The following is a 20,240-nucleotide window of genomic DNA, read 5'->3' on the forward strand; positions in this document are numbered from 1 at the left end:
GGCAGAGTAGAACATAATCCCTTGCTGCTAAGGTTTGTTCAGAAAATGGGCATTTTTCATTAAAATATACTGTTTATGTTATAGTTTATCATATTCTGAAATGAGTTGATATTTAAAATATTTCTGCTTTAATTCCTAAAATAGCATATATAATGCATACAACCCACAAAAAAGCTCTTTAGAGGGTCTGTCATAATTCTAAAGAAAGCAGAGGGGTTCTAAGAACAGAAACTGATATATTAATGTTGTGATGAAGGAATTCATGGCTCTTGGGAAGTCAACATACTTCAGACAGCCATTAGAGTCACTCGATGGTTGGATTGCCATCTTTACTAATCTGTCAGACCGAATTCAAGTGCGGTTTAAGGTATAGTTTCTAAAGGGTGATTTAAGGACACTGATTATTATTTTTTAAACCATACTTCTAAGTGTTTCTAAGCTAAAATAAAGATATTTTATTGTAGGTACATATCAAAGAGGATGTACACAAAACAAAGGTGAAATTGTGTATGAGCAACAGATACTGTCATATAGTAACATAGTATGACCAGCCACTGAGCATGAACAGCCACTGGGTGTGACTAAGCACTAAGCATCTATACAGGGAATATACAGTCACAATTAAAACTTCAAATGCCCATAGAATATAAGATTTAAGAAAATTTCAGGCTGGAGAGATGGCTCAGTGGTTAAGAGCACTGACTGCTGTTCCAGGGTTCCTAAGCTCAATTCTCAGAAACCTCATGGTGGCTCACAGCCATCTGTAATGAGATCTGATGCCCTCTTCTGGTGTGTCTAAAGACAGCTACAGCATACTCATATAAGATAAAATAATAATTTTTTTTAAAAAGAAAGAAAATTTTAAGATATCAGGAAAACTATTCTTTTTTTAAAAGATTTATTTATTTATTATATTATATTATTATATTATATTATTTATTATATTATATTATAAGTACACTGTAGCTATCTTCAGACACCCCAGAAGAGGGCATCATATCTCATTACAGATGGTTGTAAGCCACTATATGGCTGCTGGGATTTGAACTCGGGACCTTTGGAAGAGTAGTTGGTGCTCTTAACCACTGAGCCATCTCTCCAGCCCAGGAAAACTATTCTTTAACAACCTTACCTAAGCCTCAGCAACTATGCCAGCTGCCACACACAGAACTTCAAAGCTGTAGAACAGTTTCTAACCAAATCTACTTACACTCTCTATCCCTGCTCCAAAGAGCCTAAGAAAGGAAGGGTAAGGTAGGCCATGGCCTCTCCCAGTGTGCAGTCTCCTGACCTGGCAGTGGTGACGTCATCATACATCATGAAGCCTTGCTCATGGCAGCTTTTTCTTTAACCCTCACAACAATGTTCTTAAACACTTCTAAAGCATTCACTGTTTACGGGTGAGCAAGCTGAGATCTAGAATACCCCTGGTTTCAAAGCTATGAAGGAGGAAGCTGGGGCTGGAAGCCAAGTTTGTGATGCCAAAATCATGCTTCTAATTATATAGCATAAGTGCTGGTAATGAACTCAGTGAGTCCAAGAGAACTCTGCCTCTGTCCTTATTTCTGTCTATCGTTTGTGTGTGCGTGTGCGCAAGCTCAGTTATAAATGAGAAAAGTACTCCCCCGACATGGAGAAATTCAGGAGCCTGATACTTCAGTGGTTGCAGGAAAGCATTAGATATATTAGATACATCATGAGGGAGTGAATGCATGATGAAAAGTTCATGCAACTTTGGTCCTTTCTCATTACTTTTGAATAAACAATATACAGGGATAGAGATTGCAGAGTTTATTTAACTAGCATCACGTTTTAGAACTGAGGGTGTTTAACTTAGGAGCAATAGTAACGAAGTGAATTTATACTATGCTATAGAATATAACTTTATTTCTCATATGTGTGGGCTCACCTGACATTTGTACAACTAATTTAAAGAAATACTTACTTGAAGAATTTGACATAAGCTAGTTAATGTTCAATTTCTTATTGGAACTCTAAAAACTTGTAAGCATTTTATTACTGTTAAAAGTAAGGCATTTTCTTAGTTATCTAATGGTGTACCCACAGCTAACTATAGTAACGCATGCATATGTTTGATAACTATTTCCAACACATGCCAAGTGAGATTATAGCATTTATTGAAGGTTGTCTTTAAGAGTAGCATGTGTTATAGCTTTATTTCTCCTGTTACATTTTGTCACATTTCTGATGACATACCTGAGGACTGTGACAGAATATGTATTCCTATTACACATGGAATAAACACTGAGCGTGTGCTGGTGGCTCTCCTTGTTACTGTGCAGCATTTTAGCTAACATTTATTTTAAAAACAAAGAAATTCAACAATAACTAAATTCAGATGTTACCTTTTTAACACCAATCTGGATAGCTCTCTCTATTACATCTTGTAAATCATCTGTGTAAGAAAAATCACATATTAAGAAAACCTGTTAAATATAGAGATATCATCTATAATTTTTTTTAGATTTATTTTTTATTATATGTAAGTACACTGTAGCTGTCTTCAGACACCCCAGAAGAAGGCATCAGATCACATTATGGATGGTTGTGAGGCACCATGTGGTTGCTGGGATTTGAACTCAGGACCTTTGGAAGAGCAGTCAGTGCTCTTAACCACTGAGCCATCTCTCCAGCCCCGATATTATCTATAATTATGCATCTATAATTTTTATCTCTCCTTAAAGTAAAAATGCACAAAAATAATCATATACCAAAACACAGCCTAATCAGTGCTAGTTTACACCTGTAATCTAGTAAAACTAGAATTGTAAAACCTTAAAAAATATAAGACAAGAAACTGAATAATTAATAAATTGTACTTTTATTTTGTTGATCAAAAAAGGTGAAAATGACAGAAGTCAGGGGGTCCAACTTAAAGATGAACTCAATAACTACAAAGCAATTGATGTGCCTTGTATCTAAAACTTGTATTTGTGTATGAAAGTGTATGTATCCATATGTGTATGAGTCCGTGTGTGTGTGTGTGTGTGTGTGTGTGTGTGTGTGCTAGAGGACAACACTGGGTGTTTCCTCTGTCATTCTAGCTTATATAACTGAGGCTCTCACTGAACCTGGAGCTGGCTGCTTCAGATGACTGACTGACCAGCAAGCCCCCGGGAGCCATGTTTCCTTGCCATACACTGGGGTTACAGACACGTGCTTCTGCTCTTAGCTTTAATGTGTGTGCTGGGGATCCAAACTCAGATTTTCATGCTTTGCACAGCAAGTCCTTTATACTGAGCAATCTCCCAGGCCACTGTTAGGGCCAGAAACACAATGGGCAGCAAAATAAAATATAAAAACCTGATTATTAATTTCATACTTCAGTTTCAGAGGAAATAAAAATAAAATTCAAAATTCTATTTACATATATATATAATAAAAATAATTGGAATTCAAAAGACAAAAATCACCTTGGTTAACTTATACTGAGTATAGCAACTAAGTTTGCTAGATTATAAACTGCAGCACCAGTGATAATTGACTACTGCATAATTTATGTCATACACATATTTACAAACACACATACACATGCACATGCAACAGCAAAGCATGAAATCTAAGCACTACAAAGGAAGGAAAGCAGAATGTAATTTACTCAACAGTACTTATTATACGTAACGTATAAAACTAGCATCCAAATGTCTAAATGAACTTATAAGAGTCAGTTTTAAAGAGAGACCTGGGAAAACATGTTTTTCTTGTTCCCTGTGTCTGGGAAAGCCAGCTAGAGAAGCTTGGGATGTTGCTGACTTAGCTCACTGTGGTATGGAACAATTTCACCCTCCCTATTTGCATGTGCATAGAGCACAGACACTCTGCCCAGGCAGTGTGCCCAGACACATCTATTGCAGACATCCTGCCTTTAAAATTCGGTGTCTCCACCATTTCTTGCTTAGTCACCTCTCGGCTAACCCAATAGGCCTTACAAATGAACTTGTACGTGGGAGGCACAGCCCAGTGGGCCAGCACTTGTCTATGTTCACATCAGTCCTGGGGCTGATTCTCAGGACTGGAGAGGAAACCAAACTTTTATGATAATACAAACCACTTGCTCTGGTGAAGCCTACACTTGAAGTAACAATATCCAGTCCCACTATACACTGGGCCTCTAAGTAGACACCGGCAGAAAGAGAAGGGAATACAGGGAGGACAACAGCACACCTCACCTTCCTTCTACCACACTTTGTCCTTGGCGGAAAACGTGTTCTTCCTTTCTAAAAGATTTAGTTTTCTTTTTAATTCTCTCTCTCTCTCTCTCTCTCTCTCTCTCATGTGTGTGTGTGTGTGTGTGTGTGTGTGTGTGTGTGTGTGTGTGTGTGTGTGCGCGCGTACATGAATGCACATGTTGTCAGAAGCCAGAAGAGGGCATCAGAGGCTTTGCAGCTAGGGTTGTAGGCAGCTATGAGCTGCCCACTGTCGAAGTGGGTGCTGGGAACAAAACTCAGGTCCTTTGTAAGAACAGTACGTCCTCTTAACTAGTGAGCCATCTATAGCCCCTGAAAATGTTTAAGGACTTGATAAGCTGATATTCACAGGAAGTAATTGTTGGGTTCCATGCCTGTTGTTCTAAACAACGGTATGGTTTGCCAATAGGGTTTGTCTGACTTAGTTCATTGTTTTGTCTGACATATGATGATGAAGGTTTTGCTTTGTTTGTTTTTTTAAAACAAGTTCTCACTATGTAGCCCAGGCTGGCCTTAAACTTGCTATTCTCCTTCATCTACCTTCTGAGTGCTGGACTTTTGGACGTGCACTTAGCTATACAGAGTTCTTTAAGATTTCACTTTTAAGAGTGGATTATGCTTTTCAAGACCTTGTAGCAGAGAATTGGTCTTCTTAGAAGTCACCTTAGTAAAAAAGACATTCACCTTGATGCTTCTGCACCCCCCTGTAAATTCCTCTGAACATAGGATCTGTCAGGTTGATACCAATATCTGTGGAAAACAAAAGCAAAATCATTAAAACAAATAATCATTAAGACAAAATTTACTTGAAATATCTCTAAACAAGTTTTCATTCACACAGTCATTCATCTAAGCAGTATCAACTGGCTGGTTGATTCTTGGCAGCTACTCTGATAGAGCTGTGGGACACAAGGAGGACTAAGATGTGACCTCTGCTCTTGAAAGACTCATGGCAGAAGTGAGTCTTCAGACATTCAGAAGGGAATGGGGCAGACCCATTCACAGGCAATTATAGAGACAACGAAGGGGATAGGAAAGTTCATTAGGGAACCAAATTAAAATGTATCATATACACATATGAAATTGTCAATAAATTTCTCAAGATGCTAAAAACATAAACCACTGTTATTATGGGACACAGGAAGTTCTACCAGAGTCTGGCAGCTGGCTCAGAAAGAAGGTCCAGGAAGAACTAATCCAGAACTGAATGCTACCGGGTGAGTTAAGAGTCACCCAGAGTGGTGGTCTGAGCAAGAATGACCCCTATGAGGTCAGTTGATAGAATTGTTTGGGGGGATTAGGAGGTGTAGCTTTGTACGAGGAGGTACATCATGGACTGGGTTTTGAGGTTTCAAAAGCCCATTCTACCAGCCCTTACTCGGGAGAGGCAGCATAGTGGAGCTGGCACTGGTGATGGGTGATGTGTGCATGAGCCAACCCCAAGGGCACAAGTGTGGTAGAACTGACTCTACCACTTGTCTGCCATGGGGTGATGCTCCCGATGCCCCCATGTCTGGCAGCCCGCTGCCATGCTTCCCACCATGACCACCAGGTCATGGGCTTACTCTCTGGAACTGTGAGCCCATAAATGTTTTCTTTGGTAAATTGCCTTAGTCATGGTGCCTGTTCCCAGCAATAGAAAAGTAACTAAGACAGCAAGACTTCAGAGTATGAAATAGAACAATTCTTCAGGAAATTAAAGGTTTTGTAGTTGCTAAAGAAAAGCATAGGAAAGGGTTTAGCCAGAAAGGACAGAACAATTATGGCACACACTTATGTTAAAAATACTGGATTCAGCCGGGCGGTGGTGGCACACGCCTTTAATCCCAGCACTTGGGAGGCAGAGGCAGGCGGATTTCTGAGTTCGAGGCCAGCCTGGTCTACAGAGTGAGCTCCAGGACAGCCAGGGCTACACAGAGAAACCCTGTCTCAAAAACAAAAACAAAAAACAAAAAAACAAAACAAAAACAAAAACTGGATTCAATATGATGCCTGATGATTTTTAATTAAAGGGGCAAGATTTACGCTGAAGACATTTCACTCAGGCATACTGGAAGCTGGGATGTGAAGGGAGCAAAAGTAGCTAGGGGCTCTCGTTTGGAAACTAGCTCATGTGTAGTAGAGACAGTCTGAGATGGGGATGAGAGTGGAGTTGTAGAGAGGGCAATAAACTACTTCCTTACTCACCACTTACACCTGGAGGCTGACTTTGACAAATCCTTTATATTAGATGCCAAGCTGCACCCCAGGATGTGCTGCTCCAACATTATGACAGACCTTGTGATGTGAATAGGAATTTGAATAAACCAAGAGATAGTAAAGAAAGAATTCTAGGCTGTGGCAGGATATTTGATCACACTGTGAACCCTGAGATTGTATTGTTTACTAAAAAAAACCTGTTTCTAGTTGTGCTGTGGTGGCTTAGCCTTAGCACACACTAATCCCTCTGGCTAGAATACAGTCACTCTCTTAGTGCACACCTTTAATCCCAAACAATGAAGGTAAAGTTAGTTTGTAGAAGGAAGCACCCATGTTTAAAGTGATGTCTAATTGAGTGGCAGACAAAGTGATGAATCAGAGGAAGGCTTGACAGAATAGGATTTGCCCAACTCTCAGGAGAAGAGAGAGGAAAGGAAAGCTGCCTGAGGGGCAGTGCAGAGAGGAGAAGAGGCAGCATCACTGGATAGTTGTGCAGAGGCTGCAGAGAAAAAACAATCAGACAGACACAGGTGAAGACAGAAGGAGCCAGAGAAGGAGAAGGAGCCAGAAGATTAGGATAGATTGCCAAAGTTAGTCATTTGCTCAGAGAGAGAAACCAGATTGAATCAGCTTGGGGAATTTAAGCCAGAACTGAGTTGACTCAGCCAGCTAGAGCTCAGAAAGAACTAGGAAGGGGTGAGCTTATTCAACAGTAAGTCTCAAAGGCTGAAACATTCTGGCCTAAATAAGGTTGTTCAGAAGCTAGAACTTCCAGGACTAGGCCTAGGCCTAGCAGATGGAGGCAGTAAGCCTCTGCCGAGAGCATGATTATATCAGGTGAATAAGTGTTACTTTTACGCTAGGCATTTGAACCAGGAAGAAAAACACACAATGCAGAATATTCCGAATGTGTTAAGAAATATACATAATACTTGGTCCTTATCCTATGGGAATGCATAGTATTCATGGAAACTACTAATATAATGTGTAACATAATGAGCTACACACTGTAAGCAACATGAAGCCAAGAAATCCCAATTTCATTATGGCATTGCATGAACCTAGCATAAGTACTGGCATGTGGGGTGCATTTAGTCTGCACATAACTACGTATATGGGAGCACACAGGAGGGGCTTCTGCCAAGCTGCACCTCGGGATGTACTGCTCCAACATTAGGACAGACCTTGAGAGGTGATCGAGAGTTTGGATAATCCAAGAGGTAGTAAAAAAGAGAATTCTAGGCATTTGTACCAGCAAGAAAAACACACACTGCAGAATATTCCAAACATCTGTGCACAGCAACAGAGATGGATGAGGTGTTGAGTTCATAACCCAGGAGAACTTACTATGAGACAAAGGCCACCTAACACACATCCACATCACAAATACAATAGGTTTATGGAATACTGGCACTCACAAGAAGTCACCTAGTTTTTTTTTTCAAATACAGCAAGAAAAGCAGATAAAGGAGACAAACTGAGAAAGATGCAGGGAGGCAATACACCTTTCTGCCTAAATAATTATGCCAAGGGTCATCAGTCACCACCCTACAGACAAAACTAGCCTTGATCGCTTTTAGCCTTTTCTAGCTCTTTCCACTTTTTAAGTGTCTTTAAAAATTCATTAAGATAAATTCATTAAAAGACATCAAGGGACCTTTATTTCAAAGGGATTATTGCAAAGAGAGGTTTTTTTGTTTTTTTTGTTTAGGTTTAATTTTTAAGACTCACTATTCAGTAGTAGTGAACTCACTATTGAGGCCAGGCTAGCCTCAAACTTGGAGGGATCCTCCTGCCTGTGTGGTCCAGAGCTGGGGCTGACAGCATGGCCACCACACCTGGCTATAATGAGGATACTGCAGTAGAGCAGAGAGATCAGGCTCAAACCTCAAAACAAGGCTAAGGGGAGAATTAAGAGCCAGGAAAAGGAAAGGATCCATTGGTAAGTTTCTAAGAGGCCCAGAAGGTATAAGGAAGGATTCTAACTAAAGTCAACGTGACACATCCTTCCTGACAGGAATACTGAGGGTAAGGGATAAAGGAACTGAGGGTGATATACACCAGGGTGAGGATTTTCACTTAACTGGATCTTTGAAGCAAGAGCTCAATGTTGGGGCTGAGTCAATAGGTTACTCCAAGGGCAGTCAGGCTCCAGTTTCTTTAAGGAGTTTCTGTCATCAGCAAAGTGGTCAGAACTTCCCCAAACATAATGTAACCCATAAATAGCCCAACTCTAACTGAGAAGAGAACTGAAAATGAATTGGAGGCTCAGCTTTGAAACACCCTTGTCTCATCCCTGGACAGAGCAGCTCTTGGACACCGTGCAATGCCTACCTACCCTGAGGCAGACGGCAGATGGCTGACTCCCACTACTTACTTCCTCAGAGTTCTGAGGTCAGTCCGCTGGTTCTAGACAGCGTATGTCAAGCCGTAGGCCCAGTCCTGGCTCGGGTATATCTTGAATGCTAGTGCTTCAGCCACCCACTTCCTCCCTTTTCCACAGGCATCCTCATGACTAAGTGTTCACCGTCTTCTTTCTGGCATTATTAGAACCGTCATTCCCTTGATAACCTAAGGATAGCCCCTTCATGTCCTCAGCTTTCCAAGTTCAATGGCAAAAGACTTCTGTCCTCCACTCCATGTGAGTCATACCAGTTTCCTCTAAGACCTTCCCCAAGTCTCCCACAGAAAATGCTCACAGACAGAAGCCACTTCCTCGCCAGCCCACCCGCCAGAAATATCTGTGGAAATACTACAACAACTCAGCACTTGGATACAGAGGAGACTAAGAAAAGTTCAAATAAATTGACTAGAAGGAGTTCTATCCATGAACAAGTCCCACGAAGTACAATACAATGAAATGACTACAATTACTCAGTGATGGAACAAGTGAGCTTTGGAGTCAGAATTCTTGCCACTGCCAGTTATTAATGAAGGATTGTGGTCCCTGCTGAGCCTCCATTATCTTCTTGGTGGATGAGTAGAATTTTCCTTCTGGCAACAGAATATGCCTCCAATCCAGGAATGAAGATGAACTTATGCATTGAAAGCTCTATAGCCGGCAATTATCACCACTACCAAGCACAGTTCAAAGGCTGTGAAATGCCAACAGCATGCGAAATTCCAGCTGCTTGCTACACTGTCCTAGCATCTTCAGTACACAATGCTCCCTATGCAAAACTGTGTTATCAAAGAGCCAACTGAGTCAAGAGGTTAGACTCTTCCTCAAGTGTATACATGTGTGCAGTGTGCATGCATGAATGTACACTCATCTTCACACACATGTATGCAGATGGAGACACACATATGTATAGGCCTGACAGAGATACTGGGAGTCGTCCTTCCTTACTTTTCACTTCATTCATGGAGGCAATGTTTCCCAACTGAACTTGCCCATATGGCTAGTATCTGGCTAGCCTAGAGATCCTACCCCTGCCTTCCAAGCTCCAAAACTACAGACAGGCTGCTATGCCCATCTGACATGCCCATCATCAAAAATAAAGGCAACTCAAATCCTCTTTATTTCACTTCTTCAAAATGTGCTGTTCTATGACAAGTACCTTTTAAACTAAAAGCATTCTTATCAAAAGTCTGCCTATTGGCAAGTAAACTCAAAAGCAAATAAATGGTATGTAAAAAACAACTTTAGCCAGGTCAGTCAAAGGTGGAAATATGTTGAAAAGTAGGAAACCAAGTGAGAAGGAGTAAGAGACAAACACAGTAGCACTGGCAGGCAGTCACCATGTCCTGACACAGGAGTCAGATACTGGCAAGCCCTGCTATTTAGGACAGTAATGTCTCCACTTCGTTAACATTTGAAAATAGCTGTCTTTAATAAAAACTACTGGTATCAATGAGTTTATTTTTCAAAACCACACAGAGTGGGAAAGTGTTTGCTCTGTTGCTCTCACAGAAAGCAGTATCTGCAAACTGTTTGGGCTTAGTGAGTCTTGTCAAGGCACTGTCACCTATGACTTAGGAACATGGAGAGACTGTGAACAAGGGATTTAAAATGGTGTTGGATTTTATTAGCCTGGAGGTATAATTTCAAGGTTTGGAAGTCTCTAACTAGAGAGCAAGGGACTCACACCACCGTTCAGCAAAAAGACAAATCCAAAAGGTCAGACAAACAGCCCTGTTTTTTCTGCAAGTCAATGCCCAAAAATACATAAATTAACAAAAGGATGCCACAGCAGAGGAGCCAGAACCCTGTCCTGCAGCCAGTCTGTACTCTTGCTAATGCTGTTACTGTGAGACAGGGCCTCATCATGCAGAACGAGCCTCTGCCTGCCTCGGGCCCTAAGTGTTCAAGTTGCAGGTGTACACTACCTTACACGGCTTTATTGCCTATTTTGTTAGTCCCTATACTAGTAATGGTTGAACATTTCAAATTGTTTTTTAAAAATCAACAGAATATTTCTCTACCAGTGAAAATTATTAAAAAGAACAATTCAGGGGCTAGAAAGATGGTTCTGCAGCTAAGCGTACTTGCTGCTTTTTCAGAGGGCCCAGGTTTGGTTCCAGCATCCATATCAGATGTCTCACAATTGCCATTGACTCTAGGAGCTTCAGAGGATCTGGCTCCCTCTTCTGGCCTTCATGTGTATCTGCACATGTACCCACTCCCACTTGGATAAATCAACTTTTAATATTCAATGTCCATATAACTTTATTGGAGCATGGACACACTGACTTGGTCATATACTAAGACTGCTTTCAAATAACAAGGTGTAAGATAAAAGAAAAAAAAACAAAACTGCTTTCTCTACTACACTCTCAGATCTACAACATTAAATATATTTTAAATTTTAGGGCTGGAGAGATGGCTCAGCGGTTAAGAGCACTGACTACTCTTCCAGAGGTCCTGAGTTCAATTCCCAGCACCTACATAGTGGCTCACAACCATCTGTAATGGGGATCTGATGCCCTCTTCTGGTTTGTCTGAAGACAGTGACAGTGTACTTACAGATATAAAGTACATAAATCTTTAAAAAATTTATTTTAAAATTTTTATTATAACATTGCAAGTAGAAAAGCATCATATACACTTTTTAACATATATTATCGCTCCACAAAATAAAGCTTCCTTACTTCTTTTATAAATCTGTATGAGCCCTTCTCTTTAGTTGTTCGGATAAGAGATCAAGAAGCTGGAAACACCCAGCCTAGACTCTAACAACCAGTAATGTGTACAGAGACAGTATGAGGTGAGGAGTGAGGGCTCTTGTCCCCACTCCAGGACACACCACTTCCTAGTACATCATGCCAAGAACCCAGAACACCTAACCTTTACTTCATGAGTTTTTTAAAAACCTGCTAACATTCTCCCCACGTTTGCTTTGACTGGCCATAGGACTTACCTCTCTAGTGTGAAAACTAACTCACACCTAGATTTCTCACAGCTCCAATTTTAAATACCCAATGTCTTGGGAATATATATTGCTTAAGCTATCTCTAAGATTTTACTGTATAACCTTAACCACTCTCCTGATTACACTTCTAGGTGCTTGGATGATGTCTCTTGTCCTTTAATTTGAGAATGGACCTAATTCAACAGACCGGGATGGCCTATTGGGTTCCCACCTATAGATATTTCTTAACCTGTCATCTTTGGATGTTCATTTTCCACAAGCAGACATGTACAGTCAGTGCTAAATGCTGTGCACAACCATTCCATTTCTCTTTTTCTATTCTTTTCCCTGTTGCAAAACCTGAAATACTTCCATTCGTCCCCTTATCTGCCACAAAATCTACAAAAAGACTATCGGGGTAGTCTCCCCCCTGTCACTTTCCACCCTTAAGTAGCGGGAAATTCCACAAAGACAAAGCTCACTCTGGGGTTACCCGCAACGGCATCCCAGAAGGCAAGATTCTTTCCATATAACTGGCACTCAAAGATTTGCTGAAAAGCCCTCATTGAAACGCCACTCTATAGAGTGAAATTTAAGTAATGGAGACTTTTGGGTTCCAAGTTATCCTGCCAACCCTACCTCTTACAATGTCCCCCATTTTGAATCCTTGCCGCACTCTCCAGCTGTTGGATAGATAGTGGAACTTGGCAGGTAACACAATTTGCCAACCCCCTCCCGCCTGTGGACTCCCGTTTATGTCTAGATAGCCTGTGAGCAGGACTTGGTCACATTCCTTGGACTCAATGCCAAGCCTCCCACAGTTGTCTATGGTATGAAGGGATGGCTGAGTGAACCGGTACCTTAGAGGTATTGTCCAGCCGGCCATGAAGAGGAGCGAGGGTTCCGAAAGACAGAAGAAAAGTGATTAGCTTGGGGGCTCTGCTTTTTCTTTTTTGAGTGGTGGGAGGACTCGGGGACTAGCCCACGCTAGACAATCACTCTACCGCTGACGCACACTCCACACCTATTCCTCTATTTTCAGTTGAATTAAATACACACACAAAAAAAGCACAAGTCACAATTATTCATAGCTCGTGAATTCTCATAAATGAGTATGCACTAGGGAAGCCATTCTGGAGCAAGAACCAGATCAATCATCGCCAGCATTCGAGGCCTCCGGGCATCCTCCGTACCCTGGAAAGGCCAAGCCGCGATGAGGGGGCGCCGGACAACCAGCAAGGCCCACGGCCAAGGAAAACCTGCCCTTACCCACGAACTTGAAGAGACTCATGACTGACTGCGCGGCAGGCTACTCCCAGGAAAAAAAAAAAAAAAAAGCGGAAGTGGCGCAGAGCTCGCTCATCTTTCCGGCTCCGCCTCGCAACCGCCCGCTTCCGGGTTCCCGGCAGCCCCCGCGGCGGCCGCTGAAGGTGAGCCGGGCGCAATGGCGTTCAGCGCTCCCCCGGCCTTCCTGACCCACCGGCAGAAGGTGCTGCGGCTATATAAGCGCGCGCTACGCCATCTCGAGTCATGGTGTATCCACAGGTGGGGAGAGGGGACCCGGGGCTCGGGGACGGAAGCCGAGGGGCCCTGTGGGCCAGGCAGATCAAGGACTTGGGGACGCAGTGAAGGGAGCTCGCCCTTGAACCTGGGTCCTCTCTGCTTTATCTGGCGGAGAGGATTGTGTGGTGCGCGACCGGGACCCAGAGCAGAAGGTTGCATGAAGAGATAAAAAATACCTAGGGCTGTCATTGTCATGGATCTAACGCTAATGTTTTTATGACTCTCGTCCTTAACCTTATGAGTAACTTGTCCGTGATCTTTAGTTTGCAGAGTAACTCATACTAGTGATTATTTTAGCCTTATTTTACGGATAAGCAGGCTCAGGATTGACTTGTCCTAGATTCTTCAGCTTCTGCGTGGCCAAGTCAAGATTAAAATTTAGGTTTCTGAGAGGAAGGCGGATCTCTGAGTTCGAGGCCATCCTGGTCTACAGAGTGAGTTCCAGGACAGCCAGGGCTACACAGAGAAACCCTGTCTCAAACAAACAAACAAGCAAACAAAACAACAACAACAAAATTTAGGTTTCTGTCGCAAAAACATTATTCTCTTTCCCGATTCCCATTGGCTTTTCTCTACTTGGCTTTATCGGATCAACCTTTCTCATTACTATCATGTCTATTTCACCTCCTACATAACTTTATTCCTTTAACCATTGTTACTAGTCTTCTTGTTAAGTCTCATATGGTGGCATATATTGGGGGAGACAGAGATATTCTCTATTACATAATGAGTTTGAGGCTAACCAAAAATATCCTTTTTACAAATAAACAAACAACAATATAGTGTTAAAACTTGTAAACTTTCATGACCTAAAAGAAATGCAAGTGCAGTAACAACCCTAGATGCGTAAGTCCCAGACCTCCACACTCTTATCCTAAAAGCTAATCCCACACAGAGGACTTCCATGAAAAATATGGAAAATCAAGTAGCTCTGTAAGATCTGCAGAGGGTAACCCCCAAATCCTAGAATGCGAATTTGTGGTTACACCTCTTGGTTATACAAGCAGGTGCGGTGTACGGTGTTGTATGATTGCCAGCTTCTTTCTTAAGTTTTTCTTATTTAACAGAATTTTCAAGTCAACTTCCATTTTGGATGGCAAATAAATAACAGTTAAATCCCTTTTTTGAGCTGCAGTCCCCAAGGATTAATGTGGAAAGTGATGGGGAAACTCATAATATAGCAGAATTATCAGTGTTACTAAAGAAGTTAAGCCTGAAAGAATCCAGGCAGTGCTATAATACAGCTGGAAATATTAGGGCTCATACTCATGGAGGGAACAATCAAACTAGCTATTATGACAGCGCTAACATATTTAAAAGTTGACATCTTTTCTTAATCCTTGTCCGAATCAGTTCCCTTAAAACAAAACAAAAACCAGTGTGGATATCACCTGTGTGGCAACCTCAAGTGTCCGTCCTTGCCTTCCTCCTTGTTGGGACAGTACACTTCTGGTATGCCAGGCCAGCTGGCCTATAAACTTGTGGAAGTCTGTCACATCCTGTCATCCTGAGGAGGAGCGCTGGGACCATTGATGTGTGCTCCCATGTCCAGCTCTACTTGGGTTTTGGGACTCCCAAATCAGGCCCTAATGCTCACATGGTACTTTACCTACTGAGCCATATCTCCCTAGCCCTCATTTGCCTTTCAGGACCTTCTCTGGTTCCACCTAAGGCTCTGTCTTAGGTGCTGTGTCTCCTATGGATGTCTTCAGTGTTGCTGCTTGAATTAACTATTTCCAGTTGTCTGTGAGGTCATCTGCTATTTGTGAAACAGAGTTTATCCAAATTCTTTAAAACCAAGGTGGTTTTTTTCCCCCACTTCCTCATACTGATTCTATTCTCAAAATCTCTGTCTCAGCTAATGACATTACTAGCAATTCAGTAGTCTAGACTCACCTCAGGAGTTTCCTAATGTATCGGACCTTATTAGACACTGCTTTTTTGTAAATTATTTTCTGGTGTAATGCTGAGCACTTGAAATATGCCAACCACTTTGTGAAGGGTGCTTTTATATGTGTGATCTTGGAATGTGTATGTCAGCCTTTACAAGCCTTTACATTAAGTAGCTTACCCCAGACTACATAGTTAGTTTAGCAGTAGTCTAGAGAGGCTCCCTCTCATGACTTGGTGGTCTGGATGGGCATTTTGTTTCATTTTCCTGGGTCTTGTCTGACAACTACCACAGGTCTTCCCATCTTTTGCTAGATGCTGTGCCAAATCCTAGAGATGTTCGGACGATCTAGCAGAAGATGAGAGGACCTGTGGTAGTTGTCAATGAGTGCATATTAAATGAATCTGCAAAAGTTATCATCTTTCTTTTCCTTTCCTGTGGAAATTCTTGGAGGAGAGAGGAAAATAGCTAGGCTGTACTTAATGCATTGTGTCTGTTACTGATGAGAGGGAAGTGGCTCAGCTGTACTAGTACAGGGTCTGTTTCTGTTCGGAGGGCCACAGAGGAAGTACTCAAGGTGACGTGAAGTTGGTGAGGTGCCAGAAAGGTGCTCATCTGGTATGCATTGATAAGAGTGCTGCCTACTCAAGTGGATAACACTTCTGACGTCCGCAATCATTTCAATTTAAGGGACAAATACCGGTACTTTGCTTGCTTGATGAGAGCCCGGTTTGAAGAACATAAGAATGAGAAGGATATGATGAGGGCTACCCAGCTGCTGAGGGAGGCAGAAGAAGAATTCTGGCAAAATCAGCATCCTCAGCCGTATATCTTCCCAGACTCTCCTGGGGGCACTTCCTATGAGAGATACGAGTGCTACAAGGTAGGTGAGCGCACGTGACAGCTGCTTTACAGGACACCACCTTGTCCCTGGTCCCAGACCTCCGCCTTACATACCATGTGGCATCTGAGCCGTGACTAAATTTTCCCTGACAGCTGAACTTTTTTTCTCTCCTCTTTTCATAAATTCAGCTCTAAAGTTTCTCAGTGTACTTTTGGCAAAGCTCAGTGCTAAAGTATTTGGTACATAGTTCACTTGGGGAACTTAAAGTTAGCCAGTTTGGATTGGTCCTGAGCATTGCTGAGATACTCGGGTAATCCATAACCCTTGGTGTTCCAGTAGATGCAAGCCGGAGAGGACCAGCTTTCTTGGACTACCTTTAATGCTTTAGCCATACCGCTCTTTAAGGCATTCTCTCTTACTTCTGGTCTCTGCTTGCCCCCACTGTTCATTGCTTACAGTCATAAACGGTCCGATAATAACTGTTTTACATACACACACAGACTAACATATGTGGTAGGTGATATTTGTATGTGTTGGTGTTGGTGGGTGTACTGGTAGAAGCCAAGATCAATTGTAGGAGTCTTCCTTAGTTGCTCTTTACTTTATTTCTTGTGATCTCTACTGAACATGGAGCCCCCCTTTTTTCTTTTGGCTAGGCTAGGTGGCCAGTAAACTCCAGGGATCCTTTTCCAAGTCTTCCCTTACCCGTCACTGAGATTGCAGGTGCTTATCCCCATGCCTGTTTTTCTGTGGGTGCTGGGACTTTGTACTCTCATGGTTGAGTACTTGACCAACTGAGCCAGCTGATAACTGATAGCAGCCCCTTGAGTTTTGTCTTCTGTCTCCTGCGCAGGCGTTGTCTATGGTATGTATAGTTTCCTGTGGAATAACACATGCTTTTCTCTCTGGCAGGTTCCAGAATGGTGCTTAGAGTACTGGCATCCTTCAGAAAAAGCAGAGTATCCTGATTACTTTTCCAAGAGAGAGCAGTGGAAGAAACTGAGGATGGAGAGCTGGGATCGGGAGGTACGGTCTTTGACAGTGCACCATAGCGTTGTGCTTGGTCAGCACGTGAATAGAGTTTGCCTCTGGTGATGGTTATGCAAGATCCTTAGCTAGACTTTTACTTTCTCATTGTGTTCAGTTTCACATTGGCCATCTTCTGATCTCTAATTTTCTTTTCCCTCCTTGTCCACCTCCTCTTCCTGTTCTATAAAACTCCCTGTCCTTTCCCTACCCCAGAGTCCTAGGCACTCTTCATGCAGCTTAGGATATTCAGCGCTAGGCTTTAGCAGCTCTCGTCATAGTCTGGGTGATGTGTTGGAGAAGCCAGAAGGAAGCTGGAGTCCAGTTTAGGGTTTGTGTGGTCGTTTTAGTGAAAAGGTTGTGCGGTCCACAGAGTGCTACAGTAGCTGTGGAAGGGACATGGACAGGCAGAACGTCCCCTGGAGGGATCCTCATTGTGGGGGATGGGTCAGGGACATGAGAAATCAATGGTTTCCAGCTTCTAAACTTTACTGTCTGTAGTTCAGTGCTGGTGACCAGGTAGGAAAGACTGGTGTAAGGTGGACAGCGGTCCCAGGTGTCAGGGATAATGAAACATTCAGAAGGATGAAGCTTTCTCAAGCTTTCTCTGGCATCTGAAGTAAACATTCTACTTGGCAACTTCAAGTGTAGGAATCTGGTCTAGAAATGGAAATTTGTTAAGTTTTCACTTGTATTTAAAAGTGTAGAAACAACTAAGATCCTTGAGAGGAAACTAAAAAAGCGTCTTTATTATTTTGTAGATGCATGTATGTAGATGCATTCAGGTTAAAAGGTTTGGAGATGAGATTTCTTTGTAACAGCTTCTGCTTTTTCAGTATCCTGATAGCCAAGGGAAGTGGGTATGAAGGGTGGGGAGCACATGGAAAAGTAGGCTTGCCAAGTGACAGTGATGGCCCATTTGACACTGGGCAATTGATGTATTAGACATTGGTTTGTTCTGGTATTTTCTCCTTAGTTATATTGACCTGTCAGGTCCAGTTTGTCCATTGAGCTGTTTCTCCAGCCAAGAAAGAGAACTACAGAGCCAGGCAGTGGTAGCACACACCTTTAATCTCAGCACTCAGAAGGCAGAGAGGCAGGTGGATCTCTGTGAGTTCAAGGCCAGCCTGGTCTACAAAGTGAGTTCGTAAACAGCCAAGGCTACACAAAGAAACCCTGTCTGGGAAAAGACAAATAGCAGGAGACTTACGGTGTTGTCATGACAGGGTCTAAGCTGAATTTAAAAGGGCAGTTGAGACAGGCTGGTGCAGAGAACTCCAGGTCAGGAGGGATGTGTAGATCAGTTCCCTCAGAGCCTCTGAGAGCATTTATGCGGGTGGGCATGCAGGCAGCAGGAACTAGATACTGATCTCTCAATTCACCATTTTGGAGGTTGACTGGTTTTGGGATATAAAGTTCAGGATTTTGTATTAGAAGTCCTTAGCCAAGGTGGCGTAGAGAGGCCTCTGGGGCCAAGGGATGTGATGTTTGTAAGAAGTATTACACTTATTGAGGCTTAGAGTATATTCTCACGGTGAGCAGCAGGCTTGTGCTGCCACTGACCACCGAGGACCTCCCGAGTTCCTCCCTTCTCTCTTTCCTTTCAGCCCCTGGGTGTTAGCAGTGCTGTGTGTGGGTGAGCTTTTACTTCTAGGTCCAGTTCCATTAGGACAGTGATGTTGAGACTCTTGGTGGGCAACATCAGGCGGGGTGGAGCCTACTTTTCATGTGACTTCCCTGAATTCTGGTTCTGGCTGTTTGCTGGGAACTTGTTCATTTGTATCCCTAATTGAGCTGGGCTTCTTAATGCTTTGGGAGAGAGCTTAGACAAGAGTGTTTTCCTGGGGACCAGTGGGAGACAAGACAAAAGGAGTCAGGAAGACTAGTCTAGTGACTTTGCTGAAGGAGTAAGAGACAGGTAGATGTTCAGCTTTGCCATGCTACAAGAACAAGTGAGAACAGTGACCTGGCTCCCCTGGGACGACACCACAGAGAAGGGCAAGATGGGGAGACCGGTCGACTCAGCTCCATAAAAGACAGGCTTCAAAAACCAAAAACTATTCAGAGAGAAGAGTTGTTCTGATTTTGGACTCAGGCATAGAAATGGTGTAGGTTTATATGAAACTAACATTTCTTGGTGCTGATTCAGGATGGAGAGAGATATACCCCAGGCTGTTATCTGACCATGTACATGGATCTTACTGTTGACATTCCTTCTATAATTGCTCCTTCCTTGTCCCCTTCTAGGTGAAGCAGCTGCAGGAGGAAACACCACCTGATGGTATTATGACTGAAGCTTTGCCTCCTGCCAGAAAAGAAGGTGACTTGCCCCCACTGTGGTGGCATATTGTGACCAGACCTCGGGAACGGCCCACATAGAGGCAGGCACCTCACTGTTTATGCTTGCAAGTGAGAGTTAACAGAACACGTTCACACTTGCCCTAATAAAAATAACTAGACACAGTCGGCTGTGACTGAAGTGTTCTTCCAAGCAGTACTGTGCCACCAAGTGTTTGCCTGTATTGTGGTTTGGTTTTTTAAAGTTACCTGTAGAATTATATTGATAGCACATGTGCTCAGTAAGGAAAAGCTTCACAGAGGACAGGTTTGAGTGTTAGGGCCAGGTTGGCTTTCATCTTTGTGCATGTACACTCAAGCACACTGGTGCACATGGACACACTCATGTAGGGCAGAGATCGGTGCAGGTGGGGCTCCTCATCTTCCATCTTAAGATGAGGTCTCTAGTGCACTGCTGTGCCCAGCTGCTTGAGTGATGGGGCTCCAGACCTAGGTCCTCCTAAGTGCTATTTTTTTTTTCTGGTTTATATGCCTACCTTGGCAGAATGTAATTTTTATTTTTTTTAATTAGATATTTTATTTACATGTAAATTTCTTCATTCCTAGTTTCCCCTCCAAAAAACAAACAAAAACAACAAAAACAAACCCCTGTTGCCTCCCCTCTCCCCATGCCTGCCACCCCACCCTCTCCCACTTTCTGGCCCTGGCATTCCCCTACACTGGGGCATAGAACCTTCACAGGGCCGAGGTCCTCTCCTCCTATTGATGATCGAATTTGCAATCCTCTACTATACGCATGCTGCCAGAACAATCAGACCCCTCCATATGCAGTCCTTGGTTGGTGGTTGAGAGCCTGGGAG

At 42.8% G+C, this 20,240-nt stretch overlaps 2 protein-coding genes across 5 annotated transcripts in view; one reads left to right on the plus strand and one right to left on the minus strand.

Annotated features, from left to right (window-relative positions):
- Tatdn1 (TatD DNase domain containing 1) overlaps positions 1-13,172 on the minus strand; it is a 34,359-nt gene extending 21,187 nt beyond the window's left edge. For 2 of the 3 annotated variants that reach the window (XR_004115438.1, XM_031359747.1), the window contains exons 1-3: positions 13,028-13,172; positions 4,893-4,958; positions 2,367-2,416 (exon numbers count right to left, since the gene is read on the minus strand). Coding sequence is in view for 2 of the 3 variants with exons in the window: in XM_031359747.1 (XP_031215607.1) it covers positions 2,367-2,416; positions 4,893-4,958; positions 13,028-13,049 (138 nt within the window). In the remaining variant the exon portion in view is untranslated. The other variant, XM_031359748.1, reaches the window with a different exon arrangement.
- Positions 13,134-19,546, plus strand: Ndufb9 (NADH:ubiquinone oxidoreductase subunit B9). Of its 2 annotated transcripts, none has more exons than XM_031359750.1 (4): positions 13,134-13,303; positions 15,903-16,095; positions 16,969-17,082; positions 19,330-19,546. In XM_031359750.1, the coding sequence occupies exons 1-4, from the start codon at positions 13,203-13,205 to the stop codon at positions 19,459-19,461; spliced, it is 540 nt and encodes a 179-aa protein (XP_031215610.1). In that variant the 5' UTR covers positions 13,134-13,202; the 3' UTR covers positions 19,462-19,546. The 2 variants fall into 2 exon arrangements, with proteins under 2 accessions (XP_031215610.1, XP_031215611.1); XM_031359751.1 differs by lacking the exon at positions 13,134-13,303 and adding an exon at positions 13,349-13,473.
- The last annotated feature ends 694 nt before the right edge of the window (positions 19,547-20,240 follow it).

This window comes from Mastomys coucha, unplaced genomic scaffold, assembly GCF_008632895.1.
Source record: "Mastomys coucha isolate ucsf_1 unplaced genomic scaffold, UCSF_Mcou_1 pScaffold7, whole genome shotgun sequence".
Lineage (NCBI taxonomy): Eukaryota > Metazoa > Chordata > Mammalia > Rodentia > Muridae > Mastomys > Mastomys coucha.